The sequence below is a fragment of the Saccopteryx leptura genome, chromosome 1 (assembly GCF_036850995.1).
Source record: "Saccopteryx leptura isolate mSacLep1 chromosome 1, mSacLep1_pri_phased_curated, whole genome shotgun sequence".
Lineage (NCBI taxonomy): Eukaryota > Metazoa > Chordata > Mammalia > Chiroptera > Emballonuridae > Saccopteryx > Saccopteryx leptura.
The window spans coordinates 80,527,456-80,551,500 of record NC_089503.1 but is presented as its reverse complement, the minus strand read 5'-3'; the positions used below and the strand labels follow the sequence as shown (position 1 = coordinate 80,551,500).

Genomic DNA, 24,045 nt, shown 5'->3' with positions numbered 1-24,045 from the left:
GCTTTGGGTGGTAAGTTGCCCAAGTTAGTAAGTTGCCCACTTCATCACACAGTAAGTAACTGGTAAAGCCAGGATTCGAGCCTAAGTGCTTTTGACTCCAGAGCCTGGGCTCTTAACCATTAGGCGATACTGCCTCCAGGAAAAACATTAACCCACCTCCTGAGAGCATCTCACTGTGGACTCCTGTATACTCAACACAGTAAACAATGATGAGTGGTCATGAGCACTTTCTTTGTGGAAATATAAGCTTAAAAATACAGTTGACACTCAGGAGTTACCGACACTAACCCCACCCTTACCCCCATGCGGCTGAAAATCCATGTGTAACTTCTGACTTCCCCAAACTTAAGTTGTCCCTTGGTATCCATAGGGGGCTGGTTCCAGAACTCCCTGCAAGTCCACGGAGGCTCAGGTCCCCTGTATAAAATGGTATAGAAGGACGCAGTCAGCCCTCCACACCCACATACTCCTGACTATGGATCACAAAAACAGTACAAGTATTTATTTTTAAAAATTTCCATGTAAGCGGACCCTCACAGTTCAAACCTGTGTTTGTTTAAGGTCCAACTGAATTGCTTTGTAGCATTATTGTTAGAAAAACCAAGCCATTACCTGGGAGAAAAATACCACCGAAGAGACAATGTGAAATATGAGAACCCATTTATGAAAGTCAAGGAGTCCACACTATACTGCTCACGGTGTAATTCTAAAAACTGCCTATTGTGTGTTGAGCTTAGGGGAAATGGTAAACAAGACAGAGCGTCACACGTAAGACCCTGCTCACACGCTAGAGGCGGCCAGGAATTACTGCCACCTCCACCCAGAGGGGGTGCCCAACAGACACCACAGAGAAGACGGTGCCCCCTTCTGAAGCTGCTTGTTATTTCTGACGCTGTGGAAGCTTCTTAATGAATAAACAAATATTTGTTTTTATCACTTCCTGTGCAATTCAGATTAGAGAAGCAATACACCTTTGGTGCTTATTTATGAAGGACTTATCATAAATACTTGATTATCTCTAATAGTGTTTCAGAAGAACATTTAAAAGCAATTCTAAGGCTTGTTTCACTGCTCTAATCTGTTTTCCCATGAAAGACTAAAAAAAAAAAATTTTTTTTTAAAGGCCAGATGTAAGTAGAAACTGCTTGAGTGGATCGAGAAGAAAATGGAATAAAATTAAAAAATCAGATAATCCCAACCTCATTTCAACCATTAGGATTCTCCCCCCTCAGACATTTTATAAAATGGCTAACGAGCTGTCAAGACTTCCCGATGCCATCCGCAGCTCTGTGCTCCCTCCGCCCGTGCTCAGCGAGCAGGCTGCTGGTACCCCTGCAGTGGCACTCACTGTGATGCGCTACACATCTCAGTTGTACCATGTGGTCTCCCCACATGGGGGAGTCCTCAAAGATGGGATCCCCATCCTGGTTATCTCTGCATCCTTGATGTTCATATACATATTGGATAGATGAATGCTTCACTCCACTTTCTTCTCCCAACTCCCTAGTCTGCATTTGGGTGGAAGAGTTAATGCTGAAAGTGTTGATGCTGAGCAAGAAGCCAACATTCAAAAGGCACAACTGAAAAGAGGAGTGTCCCCAGGCATGACTAGTCCACACACTAGAAAATCGGCTCCATGACAATGAAGAGTGGGCTGCCTTCCCCAAGGGCCTGAGAACAGAAGGAGTCACAGAAAAACCTTCAAGCCAGAGGTGGGGTGTATCGACCCAAGCTCCCACCTGAAAACCCAGAGAGGCTCCTTGGAGCTGACCTGCAGGGCTGCCACCTGCTGGCTCAGCGTGTCAGTGAGCCACACACACAGCCCTTCCAGGGGTCCAGTGCGGAAAACCTCAGCCACCTGAACTGACGGGTATGTTTTGCTTTATTACCCCTTCCCCAAAAGGCCACACAAGTATAAATAAATAAGACACTAAACAACAAGCAGTGAGACAGAAGACATTTTCAAATGGCTCCCACGAAGCAGTGTCGATGCCCTGCTCCTTGCATGGTGCCAAGGGGCTCAGCTGCCATGGATGCCCTCCTTGGGCCTTTCAGTTTGCAGATATGTACTGTGCGGAATACAGAGTCTGTGGGAGGCAGGAAGCATGATGTCATGCATGGACGGCTAAGAGAGTTGTCACCTAGACCAAATCCAAGTGACTAGTCTGTCTGGTGGATGATGGAGCGAACTCTGCCATGGTCCAGGGAGGCAGCTGGATAGTACCATACACACCACATAGTTGATGTCCCAGATGTGACGGGACATGTGCAAAAGATCTCGGCTCCCGGTGTGCCGTCGCATAGCCGTGAAACTGAAGGCAAGCTTGCTGACTCCTTGTGCCTCAGGCTCCTCAGCAAGTGAAGGGTTGGCCAGGCTGTCTCTCTGGTACCTCTGAGACTCTCCTTTCATCTGGCAGGGTTCCTGACCCATGGGGACCCCAGCCCTTCCATGTACCTTCACACCACTGAGATGGAGGGAAGCCCAATTACAGGTGTTCATGCTCACAAACAGAAATGTTGGTGAAATACTGCTTAAAATTCTTAAATTTAGTGCCTAGTTCCCTACCACAGACCAGTCTGGTGTCATACACCCCAACCTTGCATCACAAATTGATCAGGATGCCAGCTTGCCGGCTGCTCTTCTACTTTGGGTCCAACTCAGTTATTTTCCTGCAAAACGTAACTCTCACTACACTCATATTTCTCGTCTACCAACCTGGTACGAATAGGTGACCCACCTTTCTCTCCTTGTTGTCTTATAGACCCCGAGCTTGTACACTTGACTTTTGGATGAAAGGTGGCCTGCGCCCTCAAGCTCAGTATTTTACACTTGGCTCTCTTTACCTCGAGCAACTCTTTAAAACACTCGGAAAAATCCACATCATTCTTTCTCAGCTGTGAGAAAAGTTTGGAAATTCTTACTCCTCTTCTTACCATTTTCAGTGCAAGATTTAAATGTGTTTGATCCAAACACTAGGGACTAGCTCTCAAGCAGAATTTGCAATAATGGGAGAGTTATGTTTTTCTAGCCTCAAATACACTATAAAAATAATTGTCTAAGAAATAATTCTTAATCAAGTTGACCCATATATAAATTTTCCAGATGGCTAAAATAGTTTTTGTTTTGTGGCTCTTTTCTATACAATCCAAAACAATCATTTAAGGACAAAAGTCAGAGTGTTTTACTGTATTGGGTATTTATCTGATACATTGTAGAATGTTAATTTTCATAATGGCTTAATCAGTAGGTCTTTGGACTCAGTCTGGTTTGCCAGACATTTAATATATTTCAAGTTGATCCAAGCTTGACTAAGGATGTCCTGGGACCTACAGCATCTTCTCAGAGCCAGGCTCGCCCCCCGCACCCTCTTCTTTATACTCAAGAAGACCGTACTACACTGTTCAAGGGGCAACCTTTGCCCTTGCATTCAAAATGCGTTATGCCACATTTGGCATAAAGTGTTTATCAGTACAATAAAGAAAAATGCAGCAAAATTCAACCCTGAAAGGGAAAAAAATCTTAAAGGTCCTTAGAAGCCATGGAAAGCTAAGGGATATAGCAGATTCTATATCTTAGGCAAGTTATTTCAACAGGTAAACATGCCTGCACTTTACCAAGTTCAGCTGAGTTGGAGAGAAGGAGAAGCAAAATATAAATTGCCCAAGAATATTTAGATCAGTTTTGCCTTGAGTCTCAGAGAGCAAGAGAAGAAACAAGACTCCTTAATCACTGTCTCAGAAATCCTTTGGTTTCAAGTTGTCCTCTTCCTAATTCTTCCCTCTTCTGTAATTTTTAATTGTCACACATGAACACCAGAACATCTCAGCTGGTCATCAGTAGCAGAGTAAATAACCAAATGTTATGGTTTAGAAGTTTACTCATTTCACATCAGACGACCTACACATAATCCTACCCTGAACATCTATCTTGGGTCCAAGTCTCAATTGTACCATCTTCCTTTGCAAAAACATACAGGCACCATTGAAAGGCCAAAATGTAATGATAATTGAAACCCACTGTACAGACAAAGTATTCCAGACTTCTCTATTTAAAAAGAAAATCAAATTTACTGTGACTGGCCACTATTAGTTTTTCGAGTCCTATAACTCCCCAGAACTGTCAAAAGTAACTTTGTAGCCAATTCGCTTGCAAACACTAAAAATAACCTGAAATAGGCCACCCATAGTGCCAAAAGCAGTGTCAAAGAGCAAAGAGATGGTGCCACCAAGGCCCACGGCAATGTCCTTGCACACGACTGGAATGGCACCCATGGTGTACACAGGGAAAGCGGCCACGTCGACGAGGACTCGGACAGGGATGCCCAGAATGCGGCAGACGGCCTTCATCAGACAGCAAAGGATCCGGAGAATGGCCCTGATGATTTTGACGACAACTTTGAGCACCTTCCAGGGAATGCTTGCCAACTCTTCCCCAATGGTCAGGAAGTACGAGACAGTGGCTGCACCCAGGCGGTAAAGGCCGCTTTCCACGCCATTAATCACCTGCGTGATGACATACCACAGGAAATACACAATGCTCTTCAGGATTCCTACCACAAGGTAACAAATTAATTGGAAAAGCTTGATAAATGGGGTAGCCATAAAGCCTATGAGTTTTCCCCAAAAGCTACTCCTTTCCTCAACTGCATCTGGGGGCGGCAGAGCGGACCGCTCACTCCTTGCACTGGAGAGGGGGCTGGTGCTCTCTTTAGATTGCGCCATCCTCTCTTCATCCTGGACTTGGTTCACCACTTCCAGGATTTTTTTCATTTTCTCTGTGTCTTGTTCCATTTCACCACAGTTGTTCTGGAACAACTGAGGATTAAACGGAAGCAGTTTCTCGAGTTCTTTCACCATTACATCTTCTATGACATCACGGTCCCTGGTGTGCTTGACAAAGCCCATGGCCCAGCCGCCTCCGGGGACAGCACAACAGGCTGCCAGCCAAACAAGCTCAGGGACGGTCACTTTGTCTTTGACTTTGACGTCGGAGGGCACGGCACCCGTGATGATATATAGGTCGTCCCCACTACCACACTGTGGGGTCAGGGCCCGGTCCATTAGGCTGTTGAGATTCATGTACCACCGTTTCTGGAAGGTCGGGGTCATCGGAGCTGCATTGGTGAGAGTGAATGTGGTCATATGGAAATCACTGCTAAGGGAGAACGGGTACAGCTGTCCTCTTTGATAATCAGAATCCAGGTAATCTGCATTCAAGGCTTGCTTGCTTCCCAGACTGTTCACAGCGGCGATGGCGTCAGCCTCATTCATCACCTCCGCAAGGTGACTGCTGGGGTCATCAATCTGAAAGAAGAGAGGGAGTGTTCAGATGCGCTGGTGCACAGCAGAGAAGGTGACCTGAATCATTCTACCAAGACTGTAACTAAAGTCCCTATGACACTTCCTACACTTCGGCTGGGGAGGGCTCAGCTTTCTGGTGCGAGTCCACTTCAGTCTAATATCCCCCAATACTGGTGTCTGAAAGCATCTTTCAAACACGCTGTTTCCTCTCTCACTCTGCGTCCTCCATTCCTGTTCGGCAGTAACACCCCACCACACACTCACAAATATACTAGTGTGACACACATTTTTAATCTGCCAGTGTTTTATGAATTTCATAGCTCTTTTTTTGTAATATTTTTTCCATGATATTCAAATTGATTGTAAAATGAAAGCAAGGAGAAAGTAGATACCATTAGGCCCATAAAAATCAGAACTGAAATTCAGATAATCAGCCACTGATGCTGGCTAGAATTTAATGAACACATTTTTAATAAATGTTTATATACTTTGGGATATATAAAAAAATGAACTCTAATCAAAGCATCTAAATCAAATGGAAAATATAGCTTAATGTTAATTATTAGATACTTACCAGGCTAAAGTAAAATTCAAATTTGATCAACTGCTATTTGAACTCAATCCTCCTAGGGCATTTGCTATTATTAAAAATTACTTTTCTGTATACATCAATCTAGATATGTACCAATAAACCTACTTTTACCCCACCCTGTGTTTGTGTGTGTGTATATATACTTAGATATATATAATCTTGGTTTTGCTTCTTTTCTTTTTTAACTAAGCAGTATAATGTATACTTCCACTTTACCAATCTGAAAGGACAAAAGAAAAGAGCTCAGGATTGACCCAGAATTCTTTTTTTAACTGTAAAACTAAACTATCAATTCCTTGATACCAGAGACCCTGCACATCCCCCACAGGACCCAGCCAAGGACGGATACGTATTAGAATCTCAGGGTACTCATTCATCTTTATGTCCTGAGGTAGTCATCACGGCATAACAACAGGAATTTGAACCAATCCACATTTTCAGACAAAGGAAAGTTAAGTAAACATGTTATATCTGTCTAAGAAATATCTCAAAGCCATTAAAAAGCACTCTAATTATGATGAATTTGTAATGGTGGGGAATTATAAGCTATAATGTTGAAAGGAAAAGACAGGATATAAAATTAAATAGAAACAAATTTTTTTTAAAGTTTAAAAATAGGCAAGAAAACCTTGAAAGGAAGCCCAAGAAAATGTCCAGATTGGTCGTTTGATTCATGAAGATGCTAGTGATTTTTTCCCTCTATTTTCATATTTCTCTACACCTCTCCTGCCGACATCAACCCACAAATTGTATCACTAGCGCTTCTCATTAAACCCATCACTAAACCCAAGGAAGTCAAGGCCACGTGGATTGTGTTTTACCTCTTGTTGGGAGGAAAACCAACAATGCGTTTCTCCAGCTCTGTAATGGCAAATGTGCACATGCTCATGGGGCTGTGTGAAGGGTTAGCAAGGACAGTGGATGAGCAAACTGATGTAAAAGCAAGAATATTTACTGTAATGTAATAGATTATTCCATAGCCTCACCCTTCAAGGCTGTTCCCTCTCTTCCCCTAGTCTTAGAATCAGTCTTAGATCTTAGATGTTCTCCACTCCCACCAAATCCCCAGAAAGCAGAGATAAGCAGCTCATTCATTTAGTAAAGCTTCTGCTGCTGTTCTGCTATGGCTGAAAGATACACCACATGGACATCTCAGGCTCATTCCTGAACCAAGAGATATGATATGGCAAAGCCAAGATTGTGGAGTCTTGGGTATAAGGTCAGGGGTATCTAGATGCATGTTGTCTCCATGTTTACTGGGCATTCTGTCTGCACTTAGCCTACAACTTCTTGATCCCCTCTAGGGCATGTCCGGAGCTGGTTTTTGAACAGGCAGCCCTGTGACAGAGCATGGCCGCACGCAGGTGTGTGTTCAAAGGGTCATCTAGGGATGAAACAGCACCCACAGGGGTAGACGGTAAGCCTGTACATGAGCAGAGATGAGACTCTTGGAAGAGAAGGGAGAAGGAGCAAAAGAGAAACAGGCAAAAGGAGGGATAAAAAAAAAAAAGGAAAAAGGATGGAAAAAGAAGAAAAGGGAAGGGATAAAAGATAGGGGGAAGAAAATAAGTGAATGAGAGAAAAGGGGGAGACTGTGGGTGTGCGTGTATGTGTATGTGAGAGAGATCACAAAGTATTCTTTTTAAGCAAAAACCAGGACTGTGGGTTGATTCATTCCCTAGCTTGGAACATGGACTCCCAGCTGCCAAGGTCAGAGGACACTTAGCTAGTTGCTTCTACATCCTCTCAGGCCACTTGGGTTCATGGGGCTTCAAATTTCTGCTATCACTGTGCACCTGGCAACCAGGTGAAGCCTCTTCTGCCCACACTTCCTAGGTACAAGGGAGATGGGCCAGTGCCTGATTCTACAATGGCTTCTGTGTACCGACCTGCCCCGAGCCTCCCTAGGCAAAAGAGTAACTAAACTGTATGCTGTGGATATGCAAGCAGAAGAGAATGCATCTTCCCTCCCAGTTTCCTAGCTTTTGCAAAACCCCATTTCCAGGGTCACTATACTCTTAGGATCTCCAAATCTGGCTCTATGATTTGACAAGACAGAACATAATGTTTGAAATCAAGACGGAATGCCTGCATACTGTGCCTACATTGTGATGGGGTGCAGGGGTCAGGTTAATACGGTTTAAACTACTAAATTGTTTCATTGTAACACTATATGGAAGGTATTTTTACCTTATTTTACAGATGAGGAAACTAAGATACAGAAAGATGATGTAACTTTTCCAAGTAAGCCAATAATTAGCAGGAACAGGATCTGAAATGAGGTCAGTCTTTTTATTCCTAAAGCATATATCCTTTATCACTAAGCCATGCTTTCCCCCACCTTAATAGGCACTGTTACACCAGTTTTCACTGTCACAGGGTAGGAAAAAAATACTGCACTATCTGTAATCTCCTTTGCTCTCTGTGTCATGGATAAATGAAGCTCATCAAGGTTGCAGGGAGAGAAGCTGTCTGAGTCCCACATGCTGCAGCCCCAGCCTGAAGAGAGAACGGAAAGGAGAAGGTCAAAGGGCACATCTTCAGGCCGGGCTGCACACCTCCTTCCTTTTTTGTGTGTGTGTGTGTATTTTTCTGAAGCTGGAAACAGGGAAGCAGTCAGACAAGACTCCCGCATGTGCCTGACCAGGATCCACCCAGCATGCCCACTGGAGGCAATGCTCTGCCCATCTGGGGCGTCGCTCTGTTGCAACCAGAGCCATTCCAGCACCTGAGGCAGAGGCCATAAAGCTATCCTCAGCGCCCGGGCCATCTTTGCTCCAATGGAGCCTTGGCTGCAGGAGGGGAAGAAAGAGACAGAGAGGAAGGAGAGAGGGAGGGGTGGAGAAGCAGATGGGCGCCTTTCCTGTGTGCCCTGGGCAGGAATTGAACCCAGGACTCCTGCACACCAGGCCGACGCTCTACCACTGAGCCAACTGGCCAGGGCTGCATGCCTCCTTTTTGCCTTAGCCCAGAGCCCATGGCAGCTGAGCATTAGCTTCACCATCTAGAAGTGCATCAGCACAGGCAGAGGGCCCGGCCGGAGCAGTTTCCAGGCTCCTGTTACCCTCAGCATTCGTCAGCTGTCTGGCCCAGTGTTCCTGTTAGCACCTCACCTGGCTACACCCTTTTTCCTGTACACCCACAGGGGGTAGCAGAGAACAGCAAGCATAGCAAACCTTCTGGGAGAAAAACTAGTCAGTCCCCTCACCACAACCTCCTCTGCTCCCACAGTCCACAGAATGGGGTGAACCAGGAAAAGAACTCTAGCCAGTCACCTAGATAAATTGTATGGCCTAACTAAATCTGGACTGTGACCCCTAAAACTTTCTATTTGCAATGAACAAAAGTCTCATTTGTGTTGCCTCTTGTAAGGATGGTTCACTGGAAAGATACAAAGGCATAAAAAAGAAGTGAAGTTGAACAAACAGGCTCCCAGAGCCCCATAAAAGTGATGTAGTTTGGCATTGCTGGAACCAAAAATGGATTCCAGGAAGCTCTGGGGAACTCTGACAGCAGGAGCCTGTGGTTGAAACTAATTTGACATTAATGATTGCCATCATTCAGCCACATTTAACCTGCTGGACTCTCTCTCTCCCTACTGGCTTTTTTACTTCTGCACAGCTTTCACTTCCTGGCTTCTGCTGACTTATGCTCTTCCGTCATCACTTGAGCTTGTACACAGATCATGGCCTCCCTAGCCACTGACCATATCATTAACCTGCAATTTTAGCTACTTTTGCTACTTAATTACCTACTTCAAATGCTCAAGAGGCAGAATCTCATTTAGCCAGCTCAACTTTTCACATTAGGCCATGTCATCACCTCTGTCCATTCAGCTGGCAGGGAAAGAACTCAGATGACCCACATAGGGCTTCCTCTCCATCAGAGACCATGGAAGTACCAGGCGTTCTAGGTTTGTCCTGTCTAGTCATAACCTAAGTTCAATGTACTTCTGTAGATAACTGAGTGTAAATAATACCTAAATAAAACTAAAACAAGAAATAAAAAATACTAGGTAAATTTCCCAAGGTTTATCTAATCCAATATTAATCTCTGACAAAAATAACAAAGGATGTCTTATAAGATAACATGTTGATCTTCCATAAACCTTTTATTTTTTCCTTGAGGATCCAATTAGATATACATTAAAACCTCTTTCTCTTCTTTTTCCTCCAGCTAGTGCTCGACTTACGACCATGATTGGTTCCAACAGGCCGGTCATAACACGATTTGGTCGTAAGTTGAGTACACTATATGTACAGTACTGTGAAATGATGTTACAAAAATCTTTAAGTCATATTTTATCATAATTTTCTTTCGTTATTGTTATATATCATAATTTTCTTTGTTCATTTTATGCCATTTGTATCATCTCTACACCATTTTGTTTCTTATTTTTACATTCGTCAGGTTTAAGTAAAACACTGCATTACCAGTACAACTGGTTTAATATTTGCAAAGACAATTTTCCTCTTGGTAGATATCTTGGGAGGGGTTTGATGAAAAATATCCAAGACACAAAACACAAATTGCTGTACCGAGTCTGGGATAACAGGTGAAACGGTGCACGTGGAGATGGTAGTGCTGCCGGAAGCTGGTCCGCACTGTCGTACGCCCAGCTGGGCAACGCTTGCGCTGCCAGACGCGGAGCAGTCGTGGCTAGTGATTGTGGTCGTAAAGTCGAATGGTGGTAAGTTGCATAGATCGTAAGTCAATCAGTATTTGTATTTTATATCTCATCAACTATCTTGTATTCTAGGTGAGCTCCTCAGATACATCTCCTAATTCCTTAAATCTCTCTTTAGCTATGTCTGGTACACTTGTTTGTTGAGACTTTCTCTCTTTATTTCATCTTAATGACTTCTTTTCTAGCATTTCTATTTGGTTCTATTTCAAATTATCCTTGATTATTCTCTTTTGTAAAATCTTTTTTATCTTTCAATAATTTAGACATGCTTATCTTAAAGCCCCTTTAAGATTTCTCTATTTTATTTGGTTTTTCAGTATATTTTGTTCCTTCTATTGGTTAACTTCAAAGTGGTGTGTATATTAAGTGCTTTCCCATATTTGCTAGTGAGCTTGTCTTCTTAAGAAGTCCATAGTGTTTTTCCTGGCCAGTGGTGGAGCAGAGGATCGATGGTCTACCCGGGACGCTGAGGTCTCAGGTTAGAAACTCTGAAGTAGCTGGCTTCAGTGTGGGTTCATCTGGCTTGAGTGCAGGGATCACTGGCTTAAGTGTGAGATTATCAACATGACCCCATGATCGCTGGCTTGAGCCCGAAAGGTCACTTGTTTGAAGTCCAAGGTTGCTGGCTTGAGCAAGGGATCACTAGCTCAGCTGGAGCCCCTGGGCCAAGGCACATATGAGAAGCAATCAATGAACAACTAAGGTGCCACAGCTACGAATTAATGCTTCTCATCTCTCTCCCTTCCTGTCTCTCAAAAAAAAAAAAAAAAGCCATGATTTTTTTTGTTGAAAACAAATTTAATAGGATTACTTTCCCAGTTGCCTCTGCTAAAGCCCTAAAGAATTCAATAATTCTGAACTAATTTTGAGTTATTTTTCAGCTCAGGGATTCCATAGAGAGAAATTGGTGCAAATTCGGAGCCATACAAAGATGATGGCTCTAGCCTTACTTCTGGAGGGTTTTTGTTTCCACTCCTGACATGGTGGGCAGCTACTCCCTTCAACAACATACAGGGAATTTTTCTGTCTAGGTCACCAGCGCTGTAGCAACTTGCCAGCTTTCAGCTGTACTCAGTGAGCCTAGCACTGGTTCCATGTCACGAACAGGGTATGTAACTGACTTCTGCCCCACGCAGGGCAGAGCCCTAGTATCTACGTGGCTTCCTACAAATAGCTTTGGCCATTGGTTTCTTCTATATTTTTGGCACCTGGAAATTTCCCTTTCTTTTTCACTGAAATATGAATCTAATTTAAATAAATTTTTTTAATTTTTAAAAATCCTATATTTCTATGTGATTGCAGTGGGAGGAGAAAAATTCCACATCTGCCCCAAAATTTTGCTTTCCTCGGGTTTAAAAAAATTCTCCTAAAGTATGACTTCTTTCCTTTTATAACTCATTACAGATTTATCATCTCAAAACTTATTTGCTTTGCTTAAGTCTGCTTGTTTTTTTTGTTTGTTTTGTTTAATTTAGATTACCTGCTGGATGAATGTTTGGTGTAAGTAGAACAGGGTTTTTAACACCTTTCCTGATAGTGTCAAGATCTGTACAGGCTACAAGTTTCTCACTAAGAACAGGATACAGGGACTCCTAGCCCTTTTCTACATCACATCAACCAGCTTACAAACAATTTGATTCTGTTTGTTATTTTATCAATTTCTTTGCATCTCTATTCCCTATAATTTTTTGTCTGTTCATTCACAGGTATTTCTCTCTCTAAAATTTATTTCCAAGCTGCATTCTGCAACTTGGAGTCATATAACAAATTAGATAGCGCATTATGAAATCACCTCACCTTACTTATTCTTTATAAAACATTAATTACAAGGCTTTACAACAGTCTGTTAACGGACCTCCACTGAGAGAAACACCTGTTTTAATTTCTACTCCTTATCTTAAAACCAGTTTTTAACCTATGATAAAACTTCCTTCTGACCCCAAGATGACTAATGTTTTATTATTTGTTGAAGAATCATCTGGAAATCTAAATGAAATCACTGTAACAGCTTCCCATCGTCGCCCTTCTTGTTTAACCCTACAACCAGGCTGTCTGGGTAAGCTGCCACTTTCTGAAGGAATGTCAAAGTGTGTGTGTAATTAAAATACCTGATATATGTATGAGAAATTGTATTAAAAGTAGTATAAGTATTTGATTTTAAAAAATCTAATATATTCTTTGATACAGGGCAATGGGATAGGGCAGGTGTATTTTTCCATGCTCTCTGCAGACACAGTTTAAGTTTAATGACCTGGCTCTTGAAGTACAGTCAATTACTGACAACACTGCTCTCTAAAGACAAAAACGCACCTGTGACGTAAGAGGTAATTTCAGATTACAATATCTGGGCTACACTTGCCCTTTTGTATGCACCACTAATCTTTCCCTTCTGTTTCCCAGCAGAATCTCTGAAGTAGGGGCAGGTACAAAGATCTCTCTGTATAATCCTCCTCCCTGCTGACCTAGTCCCCCTGGAGTGCCTGGGTAATTTGATATTGTTCCTGTGTTTAATGGAAACTTTTTTTTTCTAATCACAACATGTTAAGTAGGTTTTAGAAGAATAAACTCACCCCCACCCCGCCACCAGCATCCTGCCCCATAAATAATCTTATAATAAATTTGTTTCAAATTTAGTACCAAGAAAAAAACAGTTTCTTTCAACGACTTGGTCTGTTTCCTGTTACCAGACATTAAAAGCTATTTAAACCCATGGGATTTCTTTTTTGCTTTGGAATGAAATAAAAAGAGACTTTCAATTTTCCTGCTAATATGCATGTAAAAAAAATTTAACTGATAGAAAACTGGAAAGGTGTACTAGAGGGGAAATACCCATTCAACAATACTTTTAATTTATAATAGTTTATAACATTTATAAGCATACATTTTTGTGACTAGTGCTGTGGGAGGAAGCATCAGGACTGGTAATAATAATAGTAACAACCACCACCACCATTTATCAAGCACTTTATGACAAGCACTAGTCTGAGAGCTTTACATCAGTCAGTGGCTGTGCTAAGTACTGACTCACTCAAACTCACACTATATACTATTATTACCACGTGTAGACAGGTGGAGAAACTGAGTCACATCAAGACGAAGTCACCTGCTTAAGGTCACACAGTGAGTGAGTAGTGAGCGGCTTCGGGGTATGAACTTAGAAAGTCCAGCCCCACAGCTGGTGTTTTTATATACCTCCTATGCCCCAAAACAGGTCTTCGTATCAAGGAACTCAGAGTGTATTTAGGAAAACAAGACAGAGAGACATACAAGGTAACACTGGAAATCAAGAAAAACCAACAGTGCGACGCACTTATGCTAAGTGCCAAATAAATAGTATGAAGAAAAATAAAAATTCCAGAGGAAGGAAGGGCACAGCGAGTGCATTCAAGGAAGGCTTCTTTCACCCCTCCGAGAAAACAAAGGCTGGGGTGGGATCAGAAGGCTGCACAAACGCAGAGAAATAGAAAGGTCAGGAAGGCTTAACAAGACTGGGGGGAGAGACAAGTAGCCTGTGAGTGAGGAAAGTGAAAGGTTTAACTAAAAAGGGTAGCAGAGGACCAGGTTATAGGTGATCTGCTATACAGATAACTCACCGTAGAATAATTATAACTACTGCTTATTGAATATCACTATGCTGCAGTCCCCTGGGTAAGTGCTTTACATCAAGTATCTTCTTTAATCCTAACAGGATCTCTATTACTTTCCTTTACAAAAGAAAAAATCGAGGTTCAGACACAGAGCAGCGTGCCCAATGTCACACCATCAGTGAGGGCGGGTGAGGTCACAAACCCACATGCTCCGACTCTGGCAGCTCTAACGCTCTACTGCTCTGCTCTGCTCTGCTACTGGATGCTTTCAATGCTCTGCTGCCAAGTCTAGTCTTTACATGTACAGAGTGGAAATTCCCTGATGGTTTCTAAGGACCTGCGCATCACTAGGGACGTGCAATTTCAGGGAGACACACCTGGCTACACTGGGCAGGATAGCCAGGAACACAGAGGCAGATGAAGGAATGGAAAGGGAAAGACATGTGCAAGATTCCGGAAGGAAGAAGCTCAGGATGTGAGTGAGCCCTGAACTGGGAGGGTCCGTGGAAACTAAAAGATGATGTCAAGGGCCAGAGCTGAGGTCACCAGGAAATGAGGGACAGTAGAGGAAAAATACAAAGGTTGACCTTTAAATAAGACTAAACTGACAGGCAGAAATACAGTGTGTCCGTAAAGTCATGGTGCACTTTTGACAGGTCACAGGAAAGCAACAAAAGACGATAGAAATGTGAAATTCTGCACCAAATAGAAGGAAAACTCTCCCAGTTTCATACCTATTTAGTGCAGTTCGATGTGGGCTCACACAGATTTTTTAGGGCTCCTTAGGTAGCTATCCCATATAGCCTCTACAGACTCATCACTGACGGCCTACCAGAACGGGGTTTCTCCACCAAACTGCCGGTTTCCTTCAATTGCTTATCCCACCGAGTAATGTTATTCCTATGTGGTGGCACTTCTTTATAAACGCGCCGATATTCACGTTGCACTTTGGTCATGGATTCGAATTTAGCGAGCTACAGAACACACTGAACTTTCCTCTGTACCGTCCACATCTTGACTGGCATGGCTTTGGGCTGCTCCGCTGTATACACGGTGTTACGTCATCATCTGCGCATGCACACATGCTGCCACATCATCCTACAGAAACTGGGAGGGTTTTCTTTTTATTTGGTGCAGATTTCACATTTCTATCGTCTTTTGTTGCTTTCCTGTGACCGGCCAAAAGTGCACCATGACTCTTTACAGACACACTGTATTTTGTAGCAGATGGAGATTCGGAACTGGAGTTTGGGAGCAGAAGCAAAGTTGGAACTCCAGACAAGAAGTTAGCCAAGGAGGCGCATTAACAATGAGGACTGCACCTGTTCACGCAGGGTCTGCGGTCCAGACACTGTGGAGGGAGACTTCATGTAAAAGATCTACGCTGCAGTGCATGTAACCATGTGGTGCCAAGAATAATGACAAGTACACACAGGAATGATTTAATTGCTGTCAATTTATGTTTAATGTGCCCTAGGACAATAGAACCAGCATTTCACACACACAATTTTGTGGAGATTATTATTTGGGACAAGATTCAATTTATTTTCCACGGAATTGATTTAAAATTATTGTAAACACCAAGTTCAAGTAAATAGCAGTAAAGGTAGTACTCAGAGATGGCAAAAATTATAAAGCAGGTTTACAAATGATTCCAAACAGCACTGCTGCATCCCATTTTCTCTTTACCTAACCCTACTAGGTGGGCATTGTTACCATCTCACACACGGGAAAATTGCAACTCGGGTAAGTATGTGTGTCAGAGCCAAGGCTTATGCCCGGCTTCTCAGACTCCAAAGCTCTGCCGCGCGCCATCAGCAGCCCACGCCCCTGGATGAGAGCCCCTGGGCGGCCACTCTGCGGGACGGGAGGAGCATGAAGGGAAGGTGGAAGACACTGGTGGAGCCATAGGAGGATCAACCGCCTAGCGTCACATTAGGAAAGAGGAGGAAGCTTCGGCTAGGGGAGGATCGGCCAGGGTGGCACCTGCCTCAGGGAGGAAAGGGAAGATGGAGACCAAGACCAAGGCCTTTCACAGTTAAAAGAACCCTTGGTGAGACGTCAAAGGACAATTCCCACCGCAGGCTCAGGAAGGAAGACAGGTGGTGGACGTGACTAGATATGGGCAAGAGGAGACTGCAAAAGCAGACCTCTTGTTTGAGAAGTCTTCAGGTGAAGGAGATGAACAGGACCTTAGCTTGAGGAGCAGGACTGACAGGGATAAAACCAAAGACTGTCTCCCAGCTCCCACACACAGCCCAGGAAGAGGGGGCATTGGGAGGGTGGGGCAACTTAGGGCGCTGTACAAGGGAGCATTCCAGGGCTCAGGAGCATGGGGGTGGGGGGGAGATGAGGTGGTGACTGCCTAGAGGAATAGTGAGGCTGGGGACCACAATCACCTGGTGCAGACCTGCCTCCAGGGAAATTTGTCACTGAGGAGGGAGAAGGAGCTGCTTGTTGAAAGTGACACAGTGATCTGCAGGAGAAACAAATATGAAGCTTTAGCACTGGTCAGCCTGCCTCCCACGTCCCACCTCTCCCTCTCCTCTCTTCCTCTTCTGTCCTCCTTCCCTACTCCCTTCTCAGCTCCTCCAGGGGCAGGCTCACTAACCACACACGCTTTGTGAAATAGATCAGATGTGGCAGGCACGGGGAGTCCCCTTGACTCCCTTCCCAGCATCAAGCCTACACAAGGGTTTTGATGAGACAAAGCACCTCACAGGGCCAGGAGTAGGAACTCAGCAAGGGCCCCAGCCAAGACCTCAAAGGCCCGTCAGGGGACTGCGCCATGGAGCAAGGAAGTGGGGACAGCCCTGAGCACGGTGGGGGGTTACAGGACATCTCAGAACACACAAGAGCACAGGGAGGCTTTACAGAGGGCTGGTGGGGAGGATGGGAATGGGGAGAAGCTTCTAATTAGATACCATGATTAGTCCTGAAGAGCAGTCACAGTGGACCCAAGAGGGGGTCTAAAAGTCAAGAAGAGTTATCGAGAGGGGACTCCGTGTTCCAGAGAGCAGGCTCCTGGGCACCTGCTCCTTCTGTATACAGACTGTCAGTTCCTAAGGCATTGGGATCATCCCTGTACTTCCGTCTGCCTAAATCACAATGCAGACCCTGCACCTGGCAGGTTCCTGGTAGGTGTTTGCTGACTGCTCTGCTGTGACTGCAGCAGGGGCAAAGGGGAGGGGTCAGCAAAGGGAATGGCACTGGGAGCACATGGAGGACAGTCAGCCTGGCATGAGGAAAGGCCACGGCACGAGAGAGAAGGGTGCACAGGGCACTGGTGGTCTCAGTTCTCAGGGAAGCGGTGGTCAGCTTCTCTGCCATAGGCAGGGACAGGGTAGCCAGAGCGTAGGGAGAACAGGGATGGTCCGCAAGCTGCCCGAAGTCACTGCCAGGGCTTCATGAACGGAGAGAAAGACTGCTGAGAAGAAAGGAAGGCTCCTCAAAGGCCAAACCGGGTCAACGGGGCAGGCACTGACCAGCAGTCCAGGGACAGGTGCGGAGAACAAATGGGAGGAGAAATGTTGTCTGGGGTGGGAATGAAGTGTGGAGATCTTGTCACTGCAAGCAACTGAAGGGCCTGACCTGGGAGTCCAGGCGGGCCAGGGACAAGGGCTGTAGGTGACAGTTAATGGCACTGCTAGTGTGAAGAGACAAAGTGGCACAAGTGCAGGTGAAGAGCAAGGCTGGCTCAGCGGACACCGAGCGGGAGGCTGAAGGAGTGGCACGTGGAGGGGCCGGGCCTGGCCCTGTGGCCAGGGGGCGGCTGGCATGACTGCAGGCAGTGCCGACTGTGGTACACCAATGCACCGTCGAGTCAGGCAGGCTGACCACCAAAGACAAAATGGGGAGAAGTCTGCCAGGGTGAGAAAGTGTCTATCCATCTGTCTACCCACTGAGTTGCAACGTTGGGGCCAATGCCCGATTGTCTCTGTGCTCCCTGCACCTGTTATGATGGCCCTTCAACCAGGAAGTGATCAGTATCTGCTGAATTATCTCATTTGACCTCCACAACAATCTTCTGATGCCCATCTGATTTCCGCTAATGTGCAGATAAGAACAGATATGCTCCAGGGAGCGTAACTGTCCTCTAGCTCTGCTGCAGGAAAAGGTGGTCATCAAGAAAAAACATCATAATGGTTACAAGACTCTGCGATGACTTCAGGGAAGGGTGGCGTTTCCTTCCCCTGGAGAATCTTGTTGCTGAGGGGAGATAAGCACATGAGGGGATGGATGATTCCAGACAGACCCTGTGATCAGGAGACAACTTGGTGAGCTCCTATCTAACCCTGTGGGGAAAGGGTTAGATATGTCCTTTGGTGAGTACAAGTTGGCAAAGCCCTTGCAATCTGAGGCTTAGCAAAAGACTAAATTCTCCCCACCACACCTCTATATTGACTATAAAGCTGAGTATTTGCACTCATCCCATTCCCCCAACCCCCACTTCCCTTGCCTGCTTAAGTTGCTAGAAGCAATTTACATGCCCTTCATCTCACCCTCTGTTTGTTCTGATGTTGGTTGATTTCAGTTATGCAGGGTGGAGGGTTTCTGCACTTGGGAGAATTCTTGGGTTGCCTTGGAGATGGGTGACTTTGTATCGGAGACTTCCTTATTTGCATATGGCTATATAATAAGCAATCCAGGGGGCTCTTGGCCTTTTGCAATCTATCACGTTGCAAAGAGTCCTCCCGAACCCACCTTTTTTCTCTTTAAGCTTATTTTCTTCATTCTGCGCCATTCACTAAAGTTGAGGTACAGGGAAAATCTCAGCAGTCAACTTGAACTGCCAGTTATAGCAGTTATGGAATTTGAGAATGGATAGGAGACTCAGGTATTAGGAAAGTTACAGCTTTTCCTGTTATTGTCTGATTTTCTTTAATGTTTTAGCCACAATCCTCTGAACTATCATTTTGTTTCTTTCCTATTCTTTGCCTAGAAATTAAGACAGGAGACACCCAGTGGATCTAATTACAAAATTTCCCAGCAGCTGCCAAGAAAATTTTCTTGGGGAGATTTTGTTTAGTCTCATCCATCGTCAGTCCCTCTGTCAGAAAATGCCCTGACTGAGATCAGGCAGGCATCTTTCTAGTCTGGTTGTGCTCTGAAATCCCGAGTTTCAATCTGGTTTGTCTGATTCTAGTTTCTGCTTACTCTTTGTTTGACGTTGTCTAAAATGTGATTTTTTAAGGCCTGAATTAAGTTCTTGCATGCAAAAGTTAGAAATGCCAGCTCTTATATTGAAAAAAGTTTCATCCCTACATTTTTTGCTTTAAAATTGGAACTTGTAAGAAGTGCTCATTTACATTTAAATAGAATGGAACGTGGATCCTTAAGACTTGCTAATTTGGTTGGTGCATTGGAAGGTGTGTTTGGAGTTAGGAGCCAAATAGCAATTCAAGTATTAGGATTAATCAAAGTTATGTGTTATACTTGTGTTTCTGTGCTGTAAATTGTCATTTGTGTGTAAAACTGTATTCAGATAGGTGAAACATAGGAATTGAGCAAAATTAAGCAGGGCTCTGGTAAGTCATTTCAAGAATTTGTCTTAAGCTGCTTTAGGCAGCAGGCCACATCCTGCAAAAGGGGCCTCAAGGAAATTGGGAATTTGACTCCTTTAATGTCCTAAAATAGAACTAATAATACAAGGGTGTAAACTCAAAGGACTTTTAAGTACAAGAGCTGATGTATCTGTTATTGCTGAGCTGCACGGGCCTTCTTCCTGGCCCACTTATAAAGCAGCCACTAAGCTGAAAGGCATAGGGAAAAGTAAATTTCCATAACAAAGCTCTAAGGTTTTTTTTGTTGCAATGGCAAAATAAAGAAAGTCATACTGGACTTTTTCAGCCTTATGTGCTCTCTAGATTGCCTGTTAATCAATGGGATAGAAATGTGAAAGGTATGGGAGCGTTACTTGTAAAAGAATTTACTACATTTGTCAGACATTTGGAATTGACCTGAGGACAGGTGTTTCTTACAATCCTCAGGGTCAAGGCATGAAGAGCGTGCCCATCAAACACTTAAAGGTTAATTAGAAAAAATAAAAAAGAGGGAGTCATGCTCTGGAACTCCTGAAAATTTTCCTTATCATGCTTTTTACTTAAAAAATTTTTTTAATACTGATAATACAGGGCCATTCAGCAGCCAAGAGACTCTGGAATCCAACAAGAAAAGCCTTTCTTGAAGTGTGATGGAAGGAACCGCTCACAGGAATAAGGCAAGGGCCAGACCCTGTTCTCTTGTGGGGGTGAGGATATGTGTGTTTGTCCTAGGTCTGCTGAGGCTCCTCAGTGGGTTCCTGAAAGTTTGGTGAGACACCATGAGTCAGGAGGAGAGACTCACCCATAAGAGCAATTATATGAAAATTTTTTGAATATTTCTTCCTCAGGACTTGCTTCAGCCGAGAGGCATTTTATATCAGCTGAGCAACGGCCTAAGTCTCTCATGTTATACTGGGATATATTAACTGGCCCTAAGTGGCAAAATTCAATCAAATTACTAACTTGGGGATGAGGGTATGTTCCGGTTTTGTCATCAGCAGGTCCTCTTTGAATGCCAGCGAGGAACAAGGAATATGAAGCCTCATCACAGACCGACATCAGCCCCAGAAAGCAACCCAGTTCCAGAGATCCAGAATGCCCATTAAGTTTAAAGCAAAAGCCTAATAATGCGCTGAAAGCAGTGGTCGTGGGACTTGGAAACCAGCTAGAGAGTGAGAATGTGACAAGTTCCAGTGCCATGCGGTCTTTTCCTGGGTGTGACTGCTGCTCCTTGTGGCAGTTCTCTATGGGACTGAAGTGGGGTTGGGTTGCATCTACAGAGAATGTGGAAGGGTGATGGTGTCAGCATGGATTTGCATTAACATATTAAGGACACTCAAAACAGCAAAAACTTTATTATAGATCCTGCTGTACTAAGAATTTGCTTGATAATCTAAAAGGCTTTAATCCCTTTAATGTATTAGGACAGTTGTTTGGATATCTGTTAGCACTGGCTATATTAATTTTGTGTTTATTCTTTTTTTTTTTTCAGTCCGCCTCTGAATTGGAATCTGGGAAACTGGGAAATCAGAGGAGTGCAAGTCTCAACACACAAATTAAAAAAGGGGGGGGCCCTGGCCGGTTGGCTCAGTGGTAGAGCATCAGCCTGGCATGCAGGGGTCCCGGGTTCGATTCCCGGCCAGGGTACACAGGAGAAGCGCCCATCTGCTTCTCCACCCCTCCCTCTCTCCTTCCTCTCTGTCTCTCTCTTCCCCTCCCGCAGCCGAGGCTCCACTGGAGCAAAGATGGCCCAAGCGCTGGGGATGGCTCCTTGGCCTCTGCCCCAGGCGCTAGAGTGGCTCTGGTCGCTACAGAGCGAAGCCCCGGAGGGGCAGAGCATCGCCCCCTGGTGGGCAGAGCGTCGCCCCCTGGTGGGCGTGCCGGGTGGATCCCGGTCGGGCGCATGCGGGAGTCTGTCTGTCTCTCCCGTTTCCAGCTTCAGAAAAAAAAGGGGGGGGAGGATATGTGGGAAACTGCAAGTTGGCAAAGCCCTTGCAGTTCAAGGCTTAGCAAAAGGCTAAGTTCTTGAACCCCCCCACCTCTATATTGGCTATGAAGCTGAGTATTTGCACTCATCCCATCCTCCCACTTCACTTGCTTGCTTAAGTTGCTAGAAGCAATTTACATGCCCTTCCTCTTACCCTTTGTTTGTTCTGATGTTGGCTGATTTCAATAATGCAGGGTGGAGGGTTTCTGCACTTGGGAGAATTCTTGGGTTGCCTTGGAGATGGGTGACTTTGTATCAGAAACTTCCTTATTTGCATATGGTTATATAATAAAGCAGGCCAGGGGTTCTTGGCCTTTTGCAAGCTATCTTTCATGTTGCAAAGAGTCCTCTGAGCCCACCTTTTTCTCTTTAAGCTTCTTTTCTTAATTTCCTGCCGTTCCCACTCAGGACCTGGATACTAGCTGTGCTGGTTTGCAGCACTTTGGGGTTGTTTTATTTTAAACAAGAGTTAAATAATCAGATGAGCTGAACAGTGGATGTCCCAATTTTGTTCCTGTCCACAGTTTTTTTAAACTATGATACACATACAGGAACACAGAGATACTATTATCCACCTTCCCGTGACCAGGTGGGTGAGAGGGAGGGTCCCCTCCTTATAAAAAGCAGCGAGTGTAGCTGATAATGGGAGCAAAAAGATAACCTTACCCTAGCCCAGAGGTTGGAAACCTATGGCTCGCAAGCCAGATGTGGCTCTTTTGATGGCTGCATCTGGCTCGCAGATAAATCTTTAATAAAAAAAATAATAACGTTAAAAATATAAAACATTCTCATGTATTACAATCCATTAATTTCCTACCACTCCTGCTCATGGTTGCAGGTAGCTGGAGCCAATCACAGCTGTCCTCCAGGACAACACCAAATTTTTCTTGGATAATGCGTAACATACACGGGTCGTTGTATGGCTCTCACAGAATTACATTTTAAAATATGTGGTGTTCATGGCTCTCTCAGCCAAAAAGGTTCCCAGCCCCTGCCCTAGCTGGACACGGACACGGAGTGTCTACAGGCCCTCCCCAGTCAAAACGAGAACAAACTAGAGCTGTGGCCTTGGGCAAATCCTAAGGAAGCCCCTCCCCACCAAAAATACCTCATGCCAGAAAGGAATCACCTTTCAGAAAAGGGAGGCTCCTGGAGGGGCCAGGAGTGGGTGAAGGACAGTGGGAGGAATAAACCAGGAGACCTCTGAGCCTCAGGAAAGGAATGAATAAACAAGAGTTCAGACCCACCATTAAGGGAAAAAAAAAAATCCTCCCTCTTTGGCATCCAAAATATTTTTTTATCCTCTTGGGGATAGAAAGAGCTTTAGAAGAATTAGAAGGATTTTTTTCTTCTTTGTCTTTGAGTAACACAGGGCTTTCCCTCCCCCACCAGCCCTCAGCACACAGGCAGCCTCTGGGTCCCCTGCCCACTGCCTCCGTGAGCCACTCTTCCTCTGGGCTCCCAGGGGCCCCGGGCCACTCCACACCTCCCTGCCTTTGGGGTGGCAGGCGCTGCCAGCCCTCTGCGTGATGTGCCCGATGTTGGTGCTCAGCAACTGCTACGGGAACTGTGGCGACACCAAGACAAACAGCTGAACAGTGAAAGGGTATTCCACTTCCATTTCACTTTTCTTTTTCTTGAAAATTGAAAGAAAATACATAAAGGGAGTGGATAAAAAAAATGCACTAAGCTTAAACCAGCAATCCATGTGGGCAGGGAGGCCCGAGGGGAGGCTAGGAGGGCGCACACACTCCTCTGCCCGCTCTCCGCACACAGCGCTCCAAGGTTCATGCTCCTGGGAGCCTAAAACAGCATGCCAACTCCTTTAAGACCTCTGCAGAACTGCAGTACCTTCTCAGATTACGTCATCCCTGGTCTTCTCCGGTTTCCTTCCTCGTTACTCACTGAAAGCCTGTTTTCCAGTCCGGAGTCTGCCTTCTTTTCCAGAGCAATTATTCTTAGCCTCTAACTAACTGTGTGGGACAGAATTCAGAAGTCAGTTAAGCAGAGATGTCTCCATTTCTAATTTTTTCCACTGTCTGAGTTCAGACAAGGTTAAAGGTTCTTGGGCCTGGCTGATCATCAGAATCACCTGGAAGCTGAAAAACAAAAATACCTCCCGACCTTACCCCAGGCCAATGAAACCAGAACCTCTAGGGTTGGGGCAGAGCCTGGGAATTAGGATGTTTTTAAAGTTCTCCAGATGATTCTAAATCAAGGTCCAGCTGGGCTAGATCTTTATCACATTCTTATTGATCAGTGTGCTGGGATGAATTAATTACCATATTTCCCCATGTATAAGATGTACCTTAATTTTGAGGCCTGAAATTTGAAAAAAAAATATGTAT

General features: G+C 44.7%; 1 protein-coding gene across 1 annotated transcript in view; it reads right to left on the bottom strand.

The window, feature by feature from the left end:
- Positions 1 to 1,864: 1,864 nt before the first annotated feature.
- ENDOD1 (endonuclease domain containing 1) overlaps positions 1,865 to 24,045 on the bottom strand; it is a 43,767-nt gene continuing 21,586 nt past the window's right edge. Inside the window, exon 2 of the mRNA XM_066370968.1 lies at positions 1,865 to 5,304. Within this exon, the coding sequence (XP_066227065.1) occupies positions 4,102 to 5,304 (1,203 nt within the window). The 3' untranslated portion in view covers positions 1,865 to 4,101. The remainder of the gene's footprint in view (positions 5,305 to 24,045) is intronic.